The sequence below is a fragment of the Triturus cristatus genome, chromosome 6, assembly GCF_964204655.1.
Source record: "Triturus cristatus chromosome 6, aTriCri1.1, whole genome shotgun sequence".
NCBI classification, from domain to species: domain Eukaryota; kingdom Metazoa; phylum Chordata; class Amphibia; order Caudata; family Salamandridae; genus Triturus; species Triturus cristatus.
In genome coordinates, this window is record NC_140589.1 from 1,397,629,032 (window position 1) to 1,397,645,784 (window position 16,753).

Here is a 16,753-nt window from a genome sequence, read left to right on the forward strand (position 1 = left end):
TGCAAATTATAAAAATTCCATTACCTAAACTGGGAAAATCAAAAGTGATGAATTGTGTGCTTTCACACTGTTGGCTAGACACAAGCCCTGTCCCATGACTCACTCAAACCTTCCGGTGAAGGGCACTAAACTATTAACACAACATTATCATGCAGTGGGAAGTTATTTAAGTACATAGTCTGCTCTCTTTTATTAAGACTGGCATCATGCCACACCTTCGTGATAATGCATGCAGTACCCGGAATGTTCGCTATACATATGGTACGCAACATTCAAATAGACAATAAGACCCTGATTCACCAACAGCACTTTGTAGTATGCTTTGTAGCACTACAAAGAGTACGTTCTGCCTGTTCTTATATGTGCAGAGTTCTCTGCCCCTACTTTGGAGTCTCCGTACATGTAAGTGAAGATTTTAGTCGTAAATGTGGAAGGGACAAAGGGAAGTGTGTGGGAAAAATAGTTAACTTACTTGTAAAGAGGACAGGATCAGCGAGGATTAATAGGGGTTTAAGTAAGAAAGGGAGGGGTTTAAGGAGAGATGCCACCCATTCACATAAAAGTAAACCAATTGAATTACTTTGGGGGTGGAGACACGTAACTTACACTTTTGTAGGAAGTTTAAACTTGGAGTTTGTGAATACCGAATTTAATAAATTTACTACAAAGTGTAAACGTACTCAAAAGTGTAAGTTACCATTTTGAATCAGGTACTAATTGTTAAACTTCCAGTACCAATTGGATCACTTGAGACACAGGATTAAACAGAGATAGCCCTAAGTTACAATACCAACGCTTGTTAAAAGGCCTTAAACTAAGGATCTCAGAGACCACCTTTGGCAAAAGGTGGCACCAAATTACTCAGTGTGATTTTGACTTGCCCCTTGTTAAAATAAAAATAGTTTTATACCCTCAACAATTCTTTAAAGAAGCTCCTCTGGAAATGCACAGGCATAACTTTGAAAGACATAGGTCAGTCTCAGGACAAGAACAATTTATGAAAAGACTATCCATCCGTAAGTGACAGTGGACATTTTCCCTAGGATTCAACAGGCCAGGAGGCCTTCCTTGTAAACCGGTACCAGGATGCTTGTTCCCGGTCCAGGGGGGACCTGGCTTGGCAGTTTGGGCTGGACTGTTCCCTTAAGGCACAGGGTCAAGAACTCATTTGCATATGGCTGGGTCTATACTGGGGTGGCATGGTGAGCAAAAGAACAATGGATTTAAACCAGATCTTTCGACTGGGAGAGAATGTTTGATTTGCTCTGCATTCCGTCCATCATCTGTATGTCTTTTGCTTTCTCGCCCTAAGTGCGCCGGGTATGCCCAGATGTGGGTCCCAGGTTCACTGTGCCACTGTATTCAAGCTAGCCTGGCTGATGAGGGGTGATGCGCTGAAACCGGTCTCAGGATGCTTGTTTCCGGTCCAGGAAGGACCTGGCTTGGCAGTTCGGTCTGGAATGTTCCCATGAGGCACAGGGTCAAGACTAATTTGCATATGGCTGGGTCTAAACTGGGGTTTCTTTTCTTTTGGGTGTTTTAAATAGTACACACTAGACCTGAGACATCGGGTATCAGAGCGCTTTACATGAGCACCAGTTTCGTTACAGATTAATTTTTTTGTTGTTTTTGTTAGGCACAGGGAGATTAAGTCATTTGCCCAGAATCACGAGATGTTGAGCGTTGTTGCCGAGAATCGAACACAGTTCCCCAGCTTAGAGGTCGACCTCTCTAGCCGTAAGGCTACATCCTCTCCCAGTGGCATAGTGGGCAAAAGAACGATGGATTTAACCTAGATCTATTGACTGGGAGAGAATGTTTGATTTGCTCTGCATGCAGTCCATAATCTGTGTGTCTTTTACTTCTTTGCAATCATATCAACATTCCTTTCAAATTATTCAGACAAATCGAAACTCACTCAACAGATCATCAGAAACTTTATTGGGAAATTCCGCTAATGGCCGTCTGCCACATCTAGACAATAAATAGATAGAGCACTGATATATTCTAACTGACCTTCAAACCCACAAGCACTACAAAGACTTTAGTTAACGTAAGGGTCTCCAGAACACCACTGCTGGATCCCACAGAAAAGAAGCACATCAGAAACATACTTACTTATATACGTTGAGGTACCCAATCGGACCAGTAAAAATTGTGTTTAGTGTCTGGCTGTACAGGCCAGCGGTTCAGCCGCTAATAAACATATCAAATGGGAAAATGGCCCCCCTGGCAAATACTTACGGTGTCTCTATCAGAGGAAATCGATCAATAGGTCTTTATTGAAGCCTAAGGAGAGGTATAAAATAATCTGACGCATTTGAGTAGAGATTTACCCAATCCAAAATAAGTTACATCTAATGTGCTAAAAGCTTTTTGCGTATTGAGGATGACAATAACTGCGGTGGAACTAACCATTTTATTTCCATCAAATAAGAGAAGTAATCTCCTGAGATTAGCCATGTGTTTTTTCTCACAATAAAACCCTTCGGGTCAGAGTATATTAGTCCAGGCATCAAAGGGCCCATGTGATTTGGGAGCCCCTTTACCAAGCTCTCAGTATTGATATCAATGACTGATAGAGGTCAATATGACCTACAGTCCTTGGGATCCTTAGGAGACTACCCACCATTATGTTGTAATGCCTCAATATTGTGGTAAGGGCATCCCTGATTTACAGCTGGACAGGTCCACCAAGGAAGAAAGAGAAAGTGGGGGGATGCACTAAGCTAGGATAGACACATTGTTGAGAGGGTGATGGGTGATGCTTGAAGAATGCAAGGGAAAGTGGTTCATCCACACCACTGCCTACTGGTGAGCAGGTCACAGTGCTGGGTTATCTGCATAAGAGGGTATTCTTTCAAATAAGGTATCCTAGAGGGAGCAGGAGTTCAGGCGCAGACTGACTATTACATCAGTCTGGCTAAAGCCGGATCTGCCAGAAGCATTAAAGACCTCGGATGTGCTGGTTTACAGCTGCATCAGTAAAGGTGTCTTCATTCCTCTCTAGTAATATCTCTAAAGATAAAACTTTCTAAAGTTTATAAAGCCATGTTGCACACAACACATTCCATGCTGCAGCTACTCCCTTCCATTTACCAAGCAAGCAAACATTCACCCCTCACAGCCACCTCTCCACAGACATTAATCACTATGTGCAGGGCTGTGCAAAGACATCCTGCCAAAACCCTTTAGGTTTCCCAGTATGCATTTTACTCTGGAGCTATAAGACCACACGACTATCAAGAACTCGAGACTTGAAGAGGAATCATCACTGTCAGCAGTGGGATTCTACTTTATCGACTGGGTCTTGAGATGGGAATCACTGGAAAAAGATGATAAGTACTCTGAATGCTGGAATGGAACGTCATAGTTATAAGACTAATAGTTGAGATTCAAGTATTTCTACATCACATTTAAACAAAAAAAGGGTTTGTCTCAGGCAGAAGTAGTATCTTGAAGTTTGCAGGAAAGTTTGTCCAACAGATGAAATCTCAAACTTGTGTTAATTTAGAAAACAAAATCAAGATTATCTCCCAGTATATCTTTTATTGCAAGGACTATATTGTATGTGTATGTCATGGAGTTATGGGAGGAAGGGAACAAAGAAGGTTAGAAGTCAATGGTATTGCTGAGGACATTTTTTGGCGCAATAGAGAGAGAGTGTGATCACAGAAACTAAAAAGGTGGGTCAATCACTTCATAGTGCCAGAGGTATTAATAAAACAACAAATCTATCATAAAAGGTGTGCTGGAGGGGCTAGAGGGAGCAATCAGTGGAAGCAGGGGCAGCTACTTTGTGTGTTGAGGCTTATCAGCCAGTACAGCTGGAAAGGCAGTAAGGTGAAGCCTGCGAGAGGGTGGCAGCGGCGGGTAAACTATTGGTTAGTAGAGTCAGCAGACAGCGAATGAGAAACGAAAACGATGAGAGCAGCAATATTAAGGGGTTTGGGAGATACAGGTATTGGCCCATTTCGGGACGAAGGCAGACGGCTAGCGGTAGACATTCTTAATACCTTTCAGCATGAAATATGAAAAGTTCATCTTCACTGGTTTGCCGTGTTCATAGAAAGAGATTATAAGGGTTGTTTTGTAATTGGGGGAGTCTTTGAGTAAGATGTTATGGGCATACATAACATTCGCATGCAGGAAGCAGAATATTTGCTTCAAAAAGATGTCTGATCAGGCCAATATATTCAAGGTTAAAAAAGGTCAATTGTAAGAGTCCTATTTCTCATGCCATGCAATTGGGCTGCAGTGAGTAACTCTGGGTTCTTGTTCATCAAGGAGTACTTGAAACTTTTGATGCTATCTCTAGATTAGATGGATGGGTATGGATAATCACAAAACAAACCAATCTGGCAGCAACTGTTTCAGGTATAGAGGACTTAGGGGGTTATACATTGCCATGTTAACACAACTATACAATATAAAGAGTAGTAGGAGTGCAAGAGGGTAAAAAAATACCAAAGTGAATGTATATAACTCACTTTATGTGTTTAGAGGAAGATGAACTGCGGGGAGGAGGGAATATATATCAGAGGTGCAGTTAAAAGCAGATGTGTTTAGGCCAAAGAATGAGGACCATAATTAAATTCCAGTTTTTCAGAAGGAAAACTCTTAAATAATACAAAACATAAACTACAATCCAAAATGGAACGGTATCTTTGTATCTTACGTATGGAACAATTATCAGATCTACTACAACTGCCAATACTGGATTGAAATTATAAAAAGAAAAGAAAAAATGCAAACACCCAAAAGGAAAATTAAACTTTTTAAGTGTTCAAATCTTTACTGTTGAAAAGCTTGTAATACCAGGACAGTTCACCTTCAATGTAAACTGAGTGAAGAAAAAATCTGGAATATAGGAAATGCACAAAACACTGGATAAATGTGGGATGTGCAAGGAAAAAGGTTAAGGGTTTGGGGAAGATAGAGAGTTAGAGAGGTGCAGAGAAGAGGTGAGGGTGGAAGGAAAGGGTAAAGAGGCATGGGAGAATGGTGGCAGAAGGAGGAATGGAAACGTTGGAAGATTTAATATATATAAAATGAAAATCTCCCACTCAGGTGGCTGTTGAAAATGTGTTTTAGAACACTGTAGTGTTTTTACTCTGGGTTCCGCAGACGTCTGAGCCTGCACTGCAGAAGAGTAACTGGGGCGATTTCATATGAGTAGGTTTACAAATGACCATGAAAATATTTTTGTGACATAAATGTAATGCCGGAATTTACTTGATTAGCTCTCGATGCTCCAAAATACATCATTTGAAAGGCCAACACGCTTTTTGTTCTAGGGAAAGATAATTACGTAGGTTACTGTGGAATTATGTGAAACCTAAAGTGACAAATACAATCTACAGATTCGTGTATCCAGTAGTTGGATCAATCAGATATCTGAAAATATTATTGGGCCTCTAAGTTAATGCCTGAAGCTAAATTGACATGTCTGCATTATAATACTTGAATGAGAATGCTGCAGGAAAGGGGGTGGATCTTTTAAACATACCAACCTAATCAGAGCAATGCCAGAATTACACTCTGAGGCCACCACAATTATGATTAAATCATATAGTTAGGCAGAGGCAGCAATGTGATAGAGTAATACTGACAATGGAAATCCTATGTAGAATGGTCAACAATTAATAAACTTGCAGCCTGGAGGGGACTTGGGCGTCGGACAAAGAATTACATTTTCAAGCTGATCAATATTGCGGCATTCAAGTACATTATGTTTTCAGGTACATTAGGGGTGGGGTTTTTCAAGGGCAGAACAAAGACGGAAAAATATCAACATCTTAGCCACACACTCAGGTTATATGGAACCAGAGAGGGGATGATTTCAGGCAGTGCACTGCTGGAATATCACATCCTGATAAGCAAAACTGAAGCAAAATCAATCACTATCAGCACCAATATCAACGCACTACTACCTTCATTGGTGGCAGTGAACTTCCAGGAAATCTTTAAAAAAGCAGTGAAAGGTTCGGAGGAGATACCAACGATTACAGATTGGTGTAAAGACATGGACGCAGCTATGATAACTGAAAAAACAGTGTACAGTAGCCGAGGGTGTCCGGGCAAATGGAATAAAGTGTGGGGGGCATGGAATAAATTTGGGGATACATCTGTGAGCCTCCGAAGACGCAATCAGGGGAAACATCAGAAGAAGAGACAGTTGGGAACATACAAGAATAATGTGTGTGATGTTACTGAAGACTGGGATTTATTTGATGATAGCAGACAGAATGATGAAGTACTATGATTGATGGAATGTAATTTTACTTTACATTGATGGAACGAACAGTGCATAATTTCTTTTATTGTTGAAAATAAATAAAAGGTGTTTAAAAAAAAAAATACAGTGAAAGGAAGTACCTTGGATGAAGATGATTGGCGAGAGAGCTTAAGTTGCCCCACACACTTGGTAATCAAAGTGAAACTGCATGTGGTTGACTTCAAAATCTTTCACTAGGCATATTTCATACATCGGAAAAAGTTTTAAATGTCACCCTGAAAGGGCAATGTCAAGGGAACTTTTTTCAACGCTGATCCAGCGTGTGGCACAAACTTCTGCAGCAAACGATCTGCAAATCCTAGCAAGCTCTCCAGGAGTGAAACTATGGATGGAAATTGTGGATCGGTGGCTGACCTTGACATTGTGCAAAGAACACTGATCACAAACTCATGCACTCTACATAAAAGTGAAAAAACAGAAGAAACTAACATTGCCACAGCAATAGGTCTGACCTTTTTTTTTACTGACAACACACACACTGTGTCTCTAACCCATTTGTTCACATCATAATAATATATCTTACACACAAACATATGGGAATGTTGAGGTGGTGGTAGGGTTGGTAGTAGCAGTGATGGTGGCAGTTGTGATAAATGTAGTAGTCACTGTGTTAATGGTGACGATGGAGGTGATAGTAGGGAGGATGATGGCAGCAGTGGTCATGGTGATAGTGATGATGTTAGTGAAATGATGTTGGTGCTCTAGAGGTGACAGTTGGGTTGATTTGGGGACAGTACTGGTATTGAAGGTAGTAGTTTGTTGATATTGGTGCTGATAGTGATTGAAGGAGTGATAGTTGTAGTGATGATAATGGTGACAGTAATATTGAAGGTGGTGGAGCAGCAATGGTGTTAGTAAGGGTGGTGCTAATAATGGTAATGATGGTGGTAACTGTTGTTGGGTTGAAATGGAAATGGTGATGGTGGTGTAAGGGTGATAGTGATTTTAGTAAAGGTTGTGATAACAGTGATTCTGGTAGTAGTGGCAATGGTGACTCCTTTGGCAGAACACATTGCATTAACAAAGTTAACTATACACTGAAATACAAGGGTTGGAAAAGGAGCCTGAAGATTAAGTTAATCTGTGTAAAATGCTGCATTGCTAGAACATTGCACCACTGATCTTCTGAATTCTATTTCATATGATCCCTTTTATGAGGTTTCTAATTTATTTGACAACCCCATAATAATACCCAGGGATGGCAATGCATTCTCTGTAACCTCTTATTCTGCAGAACCTCGCTATTAGTGAACTGAGTAATCACTTGTAAATCTATTCAGAACAGACAAATGAAAATAATTTATTTAAACTCTAAGTTGAGGAATGTTAGTTCTTATTCAGGCTGGATGTATGTCTTGATTAAAGTTAAAGCCCTGAAGAAGCAAAGTGTGAACTCAGCAAAACACATGTTGACTGTTTAGGTCTCACCTAGGCAGTGAGCATGCGCTGCCCTAGAAGATTACCTTTTGGAATCGGTCAGTTCTTTTCAAGCACTTGTGCTTGTGGCGGCATCCACCTTGCGGGAAAGAGCAGCGGTGCGCAGGGGCCATCGGTTTCCAATTAGCGTGGCCGCGCGTGCGTCTGCTCTCTCCCGCAAGGTGGATGCCGCCACAAGCACAAGTGCTGGAAAAGAGCTGACTGCCTGTGCTAATTAATTTGGTGAGCGACCTTTGTTCTCATACAGCTGTGATGACATGGCAGAAGTCTAATATGCCTACAAGTAGGGACTACATTGTGTTTATTTTAATGGTAGTATTCAATCATCAGTCCTCTTCCCTCCGAACACTCTTTATACCCAATCCACAGTTTTTCTTCTAAGAAGCTCCTTTCCTCTATTTAGGTGTGACCAAGGCAGCTTTAGCCGTTTAGACTACCCAGTAGAGATTCTTCAAAACAATACAGTGCATAGTACAGGGAGACTTTTCTTTAAGTCGGCCCTATGTAGCAATTGGTTTTCATGGGTTGCCCTTGTTTGGATGGGCGTTTATTTAAGGCCATGGCATTTCCTGTATGATTGTGTTCCGTTTGTTCTCATTGTGTCTCGGTGAAGGGGAATTATGTAGTTCCTTAGTTTAACTGCTAAGGCGAGGTGTGGCTGGTAAATAAGACCCAGCTGATGAGACCCAATGTCTTTACTTTGATGTATTTACTGTGCAGTAAAGATAACATTTTATTTGCTGATTTACATGCAAGTGTGTGCAGCCTGGGTCAAAGACTGTTCATTGATCACATGTAGATGCATTTTTTCACTTTGAGCGCAATAGTAGTATCAAATGCCATAAATTCAACATGTTGTTAGGACAGAGGCTTAAATGCAACAAAAACACAATCCCTTTGTGCAAATTATTAACTATAATATTTTGCTGTGTGTGCCTTTTAAGAACACTAGTTAAAGTGCAAACGTTACCTTCTGACTCGATTTTATAATACTACTTTTAGAGTTCTTCTGCCTCTTAGTTTACTTAGGGCACTGTGGCCCAAGATCTTTTGAGGTAAGATCTTTTTAGGACAGCTTTTGGCAACACGTACTGCTGAATAACACGTGCTTCTTTGACATAAAAGCAGACATTTTGACTTTACCAGTTCTTGTTTGAAATAAACTGTTCAAAAATTTCCATCCATCCATCTATCCAGCTGTCCATCCTTTCAATCATCCTCCTCTTCATACACCCTTTCACTCATCCATCCTTTCACTCATCCATCCTTTGTCATCCATCCTTGTACTCAATCTAGCCATTTTTCTGTTCACTCTTTCATCATCCATTCTTTCACTCAGCCATCCATTCATTCATCCTTTTGCTCTTCCTTCCACCCAATCACTCAACCATCCATCCACCCTTTCACTCATCCATCCTTTTTCATTCATCCATCCACCCTTTCATATATCCATGAATCCATCCATCCTCCCTTTCACTCACCAACCAGTTTCTCATCCATCCGTTCTTATCCTTTCACTCATCCATCCTTTCCCTCATCCATCCTTCCATCCACCTACACTTTCAGTCCATCCTCCCTTTCACTCACCTACTAAGGGTAAAATGTTCTAAATTAAACAAGCATTGGCACAGCCAATAGGTCTCGCCTTTGGGACCTTATAAGTGTTTTTTGCCATGCAACAGTTGATGTTGTTGCACCAAGGATATTGTTCTGCATAACTAAATACTTATAAGGTTTCAAAGGAGAGACCTATTGGCTATGCCAATGCTTGTTTCGGAAAGCTGTTGGCTGTTTAAAATGGAACCATATCTTCACTTTTCAAAAAAGAAAACTTGCAGTCATGGTGGATGTTTATTTTATTGATGATAAAATATCCATTGAAAAATTCATTGGCAAATTCAGTGCTACAATGGAAGTAATTTTGATGCAGAACTTTTGTAACTGTAAACTTGGCTCATTTTTGCAAAATAGTATTTGTCAAGTGTAAAGCTTGATATATAAAAGCTTTGTACACTCAATTGTCTTATCAGGGTAAATATTGACAGAATTCCCATAGTGATTGTTCATTTTAACAGGCTCCCCACTCAAAATTAGAACTGCTTATTATAACTATACCTAGTGAAGTTATTTTTGAAAGCTTTGATATGAAAGGCATAGTCCCAAAAATACTGCATAGCAAATACTTTTGAAAAAGGACCAGCATTCTCGTACCATCTTTAAGAAAGCTTAAGTGAGCACAAGTCTTTACTTTCTGAGAAAAAGAAGTTGTAAATGTTGTGTTATGTTGTTTTTATTTCTATAGCACACTAATCACCCTCAAAGGTATCAGGCGCTTGCAGATCGATAGGCTGTGCCCACCCAGGGGGTGGTTACTTCACGTCTTTAGCTTCTTGTGGAACCCGAGAAGTGATGACGAGGCTCTGATGTGCTGTGGCACATCGTTGCAGGCTTTGGGGGCGATGTGAGAGAAAGCGTTGTTATGTTCCATAGAGGTACCCCAATATAGGCTTAGGTAGTCATCTAACCTTTCACCTATATTCTCCCCTACCATTACACTACATAACGGTTCTTAGTACTGACTTTTTACCTAGTTACGGTAATGTCCAAAGATGACATGGAGTTTTTTCCGAAAAGCTTTAAACCTCATTCATTATGCATGAGGATTCTTGGAATCACAGCAGGACAAGAGGCCTACCATCTCCTGCATAATAATTATGTATAAGGGTAATTCCTTCCGTCATCCTAGTCCGACATGACACAGCAAGGTATATCCCCAGGGGGTATCACTTTCGGTATATATACACCATATCTTGCTGAGATAGTCAGAGGAGAAAAGGACTTCCATGCTGACACACTAACGCGAGACGCTGAGGCTCCTTCATGCAGACACTCCAGCTCGCAGTGGTCTGACATCCCTTGCGGGGGGTGCATCTAGAGACCAAGACGGGGTCCCACAGACTCCCACTTTAGGTAATAGGGTTGACATAATCCTAGAGGGATTCTTGGCTTTACACCCACATACATGCTAGGTACATCTAGTTAGGGTCACATCGTAGGAGTACGGATCTTACTGTTATGTATTTTATAAACTTGCCTGTATTCATTGTTTTAGCACGATGGTAGAAATCTACCATCCTGTTACTCTGTTAGTGCTTATAACCATTTATATCTGTTACTGTCTGATGGTTGTTACAGCACACCCATTTTACACTAGAATGATGCTGGCTCAATAAATACCTATTGAAAAACGTCCCCACCGTTTATTCTGTGTATCTCTCTGAGATGAAGTGATCACGAGGGACTGAGCGAAAAGTAGTACACTGTTTACAGGATCCTGAGGGATCGGGGTTGTCATGTTTGATAGTTGCCAAGAACTATTCTCTCCTTAGTAAGAGGGGTTTCTAGTGGCACTGTGAGCTAGCTGGTATACAGGCTAACATACCCGGTAGAGGTGTCTAGAATCAGTCCGGACACCAATCCTAAAGTGTATGTTGTCTAAACGTGCAGATCTTATATAGGTGTATAGGAACTACACAACAGCGTGCCCTCTTAACACATAACGGTGAGGAGGAGGTAAGCCACGTATGCCCTCCTACTGAAACGTAACCAACACAAATAGGTACAGTATCTGCAGGGTGAATACCGTAACCAGTATTGCTACCCTAAACCAGATATACAGAAGTCCAAGTTGGACATTCAAATAATTCCTGTGGGAGTGCAAAAGGAAGAGAAGTTCATCCTTAAGGAAGAGAAAGTCTCACACACAAAATTGTGTCATGCTTCATCATCATCAAACTCTCCCCAACCTGGTAGGGTAGTATCACCAGGGCGGACTCGACCTCCTGCTGGACTAGGCGCAGGAGAGAATTCTTAGATAAAAAGAAACTACTGGATAAGGGAGGGATCTAGATCAGTCAATTAAAAATACCTTACCGTTCCTGAGCGAATTGCCTTTATTAGTGGGAACTGTAGGTAAGATTAAAAACAAATGGTACGGTTAGTAAGGGCGATGGCTCACACCGTCTTTAATAGCTAGGCCAATATGTTTCTGGTCACATTAGAAGCCCAAACTAGTTTGGGGCATTCATCAGGGCCAGGGATTCCTCACTACCTCCTAAGGGCCACTATGCCTAAACTTTTTGTGAGATGAGATGGAAAAACAGAAACTTGAAGGAAAACAATGTACTCAGGTGAGTTCAATCTGAGTGAAAAACAAGCTTATTAGTCTAATGAATAACAAGAAGGAGAAAAGAAACAATTAGCTAAAACAACTTCCCTAATCGCAGATTTAAAATACAGTTAGTGGAATGGGCAAGCAGGTGACACTGCAAAACATGCCACTGCACTCATAGCACTTGTAATATGTGACAAATAACACACATGCACACAAGAAAGCATACCCTCCAGTTCTGTTCTTGTGCATGTGGGTTGCCTGTGCTAGTGAGGGTCCTGCGGATCGGGAGTGTCTGGTGGGGTGATGGAAGTGTATGTGGCTTTTGAGGTAGACTGGGCCTATGTTGTGTGTAATGCTTTGTATGTGTCTGAGTAGTTTGAATTGAGTGTGTTTGCATATGGGGATGCAGTGCAGTGTTTTGAGGTATGGCGAAAGGTGGGTATAGTGAGACAGGAGTAGGACAAGTCTTACTGTGATCTTCTTGATGGTTTGGAGCCTGTTCAATAGTATTTTGGTGCTCCTTACATAGTTTATGTTAATGTAGTCAAGTCTGCTGGTAATCAGAGCCTGTGTTACTGTTTTCCTGGTGTTTTCCAGGATCCACTTAAAAAAAAATCATAGCAGCCTCATGATGTGGAAGCAGGTAAAGGTTACAGTGTGTATTTGAGCTGACATGTTGGGTTTGCCTTTGAAGAGGATTTCTAGGCTCCTGGCATGAGTGATGGGGACTGGTGTAGAGCCGCAGTCTACTAGCCACCAGATGGGGTCCCATGCTGATGTCTTCGTTCTGAAAATCACCACTCAGGTCTTGTCCGTGTTGAGCTTTGGCAGTTAGATCTCATCCATGCATCTGGCAAAATTGCTTTTGGTTGCAGGGGTCTTGTCTGACACGCAGTGTATCAGTGGTATGTCGTCTGACTATGAAAGAATGTTAATGCCATGTGGCCTGATGAGGTCTGCCAGTGGGGTCATGTAGATGTTGAATAGGGTCAGGCTATAGGATGACCCTTGGGGTACTCTACATTTGAGGTTTATTGGCTTCCAACATGTATGGTACCAGGCTCACTCTTTGGATTCTTCCGTAAGAAAGTAGCAGATCCAGTTGAGGGCAGGTCCCTGGATCTCACCTCATGAAGTCTTCTGATGAGGGTGGAGTGGGAGACTGTATTGAAGGCTGAGGAGAGGTCAAGGAGGATGAAGGCCGCTGTTTCTCCTCAGTCGAGGATCATTCTGAGGTCGTCACTGGCTGTGATAAGGGCTGTTTCAGTGCTGTGGTTGGCTCTGAAGCCTGATTGAGTCCAGCAACATGTAATCATCACGGCAAATTAAAACATATGAGCACGCAAGGAGCATTATTGAATAACACTGGGCCTTAATGACAGGCCAAGGCATCAAAACAGCTTTCTCTTCCTAAACTAAAAAGTCATAAATCAGCAATGAAAACATTGCTGTGTCAGCACATAAAACATAAGAGAACACAAAAAGGTTCTCTATAACGAGATACATGTCAAGTTGCATCTGCAGTCTAATAGAACATCTACTTCAAGCCCCATCACCAAAACCTAATGGAAAAACAAATGAGACAGTGTAACCATCCACCAAATGCTACAGCCTCGATATACACCCATTGAAGCCATGGCAAACCATGAAAAAACACACGAAAGACAATGGCTGAGGGGGGTGACCTATATCCCACATTCTCTGCTCTTCTAATTACACTTTTTTTTAAAACAGATGGCATGATTCCTTTCAGAATGCTAAAAGTTTACAAAAACAGGCACCAGAAAATAGAATGCGAAAAATACAGTGCAATTTATAACCAAATGTAGGAATAAAGCTTTGAGATTCTGACGGTGGTGATATGTCAGAAAGGAAGGACGTGTCTTCTAGTCAGGGTTCGGCTGCAAGACTGTAGATTTTTAGGTTTAATGTCGCAGCAGTCGTTGGAAAGACCTACTGTCACTATTTCTGTAAAATATACACAGAGTGGAACTTTGGCTCCTCCCAGAGAAGTATTTCACTCTCACCTCATGCTATTGACATATCATTCCTCCTACAACCAGGGCTTCCAATGGAATGTATGAGGAAGTATTTTTTATCTGAAAAGTACACCCAATTAAACTGTCTGTCACATTCAGTTCTTCACCTCCTATAAATCTATTCTATAAAGAGCAATCTCGTTTTGCACTTTCCTCTCGTATTGGCAAAGCCAATGGAGTTGCTTTAATTGAGCACATTTAAAACAGATCATCTGGCTTTCTAAAGCGTGTTACGTGATTTACTTTCGCATTAAAGGAGTAAGATTTACATGGTGGCAGTGAGTGAGAAGAACATAGTAAATGTAATTAAACCAATGAATGACATATACCTCGTTTTCAAGGAAGAGACTATCAGTTTAACGCAGCACTTACATCACACTGTAACTTAAACGGCTTGGTGTCAGTGGTGAAAGACGCGCTTTTTATGGGGTCGGGGTCGTCGCCGTCATTCCATCTCGCGAGAACGCAGTTGCTGTAGGTCGCCACCCCGGCCTCTGAGAGGGCTTCCACCACAGCCTGCTCCACTGCGTAGTTGTTAAAGCATGGAACGTTCGAGGACGTCGGGGGCTGCACCAGGTGTATGCGCGAGCCCGCTATTCCCAGAGACAGGAGCGCTCCTGCCGTCGTGTAAATGTCAAGTGAGTTTCCGTAGACAATGGCATTGCCTGAAAAATTAAAAGAGGAAGCACGTTTGTAAGACACACGGCAAATACCTTATTAGTATAATGCAAATGCTAATAATGCAGAGTTCTTTGATGTGACCTTATTTCTCTGAAGCTGCGAAGCGCACAATGTTACCTAGCAACACTGACAAAGATCATTTTGTAAAGATGCTGCACAAAATATCACTCTTAAGTAGATAAACACTTAACACAATGACATTCGGTAATGGCCCCATCATGTAAAAATGTAAAATTATTCCTAGTGAAATGCCGCCCTTTGCTTTCCTTTCTCTCTGCTGCAAGTCAGGTGCTAAAGAAACAAAAGCGGCGAAGAGACAAACAGCATCGTGTGCGACAGACATGGACGCGTAATTAGGTCAAGATGGCTCAGTGACATTTGCATGTCTTTCATTGTCTTGCAAGAATATATAGTTATCTTTTTGCTGCAGTGCAGACAAATATGTTAAACATAGCACAAGGTGACATTAAAATACAGTTTTTATTGGAGGGAAACGTTTGCGATAACAGGCAAAATGAGAATATTCGTACTTACAAACACATACATCATGACAATGATACAAGCTACATGTATAACACGCTTCCCAGCATGACAACAGACCCTTCACTTCACCAGCCATGAAAAGTGTGAGCGCGTTCTAGCTTCACACATTACCTCACACGGCAATATTATGTTTCAAACCTCCTCTCATACTCCACAGTCATACACAAGTATGTTAACGCAAAAATGCGGCTGCCCGCGGCCCCAGCAGGGGGCCACCCTAAAGGGGCGGCCCCTTTACTGCCATTTGGGCACTTCCCCACCCCCACTAATAATGCGAGACTCTAGGAGGAGTCCCTTTACCAGACGCGTCAATTCCGGCACGCAGAGGAGGTGGGGAGGTATTTATGCCTCCCCCGGCCATCTTGGCGTCCTCTTTGTGCCGGACACGCCGTCTCCCACCCTACCGCATACCCAGCGTGGGGTTGGCAGGCAAAGTACATAGAACGTTGTAATGTTTTCTTTGTCGTTGCAGGCGGAGTTACAGGGCGATCTGGAAGCATATGGGTACAGAAGGGTACCTCTGCAAGAGCACAATAGGGGTGCCAGAGCTAAATCCCAAGAGCCTCAGGGGAGAGTCCTGGAGTAATTACGTCGGCGTCCCGTTAGTCCTTTGGGCGGTTGTGGGCCTGAATAGGGTGACCAACTGGTATTGGTGCAAATTCAGGACGGTGAGTGCAAAAATTCAGGACAAAGGGTCAAAATTCAGGACACAAATTCAGGACAGGAGGTCAAAATTCAGGACAAAACTTCAGGACAATAGGTAAGTTTTACAGACACATCAGAGGAGGCCGTGCAATAGTATATAAGTAAGCCCAGCCATATCCAAACATATTCAACCATTTGCAAACCTATCCATCATGTATCCTTCCATCTATCATTTCACTCATCCATCCCTTCATCCATCCTTTCACTCATCCATCCATACTTTCACCCTATCCATCTGTACACTCATCCATCCACTCTTCCACCCATCCATCCATTCACTCATCCATCCAGCCATTTACCCTTTCACCCATCCAGCCATCCTTTCACTTAGCCATCCTTCGTTCCATCCACCCACCCATCCATCTACTCATCCACTCATGAATCCATCCATTGACCCTATCACTCTTCCATCCTTTCTCTCATACATCTATCCTTTCACTCCTTCACTCATCTATTCATCCTTTTGTCGATCTACCCTCCCTTTCACTCACTCATCCATCCATCCTTACATCCAGCCTTTTACTCATCCGTCCATCCATTCACACTTGCACTTATCAATTCTTCAATCCATCCATCATTTCACTCATCCATCCACCCACTCACTCACTCATCATCCACCTTTTCACTCATCCATCCACCCTTTTACCCATCCAGCTACCCTTCCACCCATACATCCAGCTATTTACCTTTTCTTTCATCCATCCTTCCACTCACTCATCAATCCATCCATCCTCTCTCATTATCCATCTATTCAATCGTTCACTCATCCATTCACCCTTTCACTAATTTATCCAGCCATCCACCCATCCCTTCACTTACTCACTCGCTCACCTTTTCATATTAATTTTGAGCTGAGCCTTTTTGAGAAGAGGCCCA

The 16,753-nt window shown here is 42.0% G+C and overlaps 1 protein-coding gene across 2 annotated transcripts in view; it reads right to left on the reverse strand.

Moving 5' to 3' along the window:
• The window catches only part of CFAP61 (cilia and flagella associated protein 61), a 2,048,453-nt gene that overhangs the window by 534,891 nt on the left and 1,496,809 nt on the right, over positions 1-16,753 (reverse strand). For both annotated transcript variants that reach the window (XM_085612416.1, XM_085612415.1), the window contains exon 22: positions 14,321-14,613. In XM_085612416.1, the coding sequence (XP_085468542.1) occupies positions 14,321-14,613 (293 nt within the window). The remainder of the gene's footprint in view (positions 1-14,320; positions 14,614-16,753) is intronic.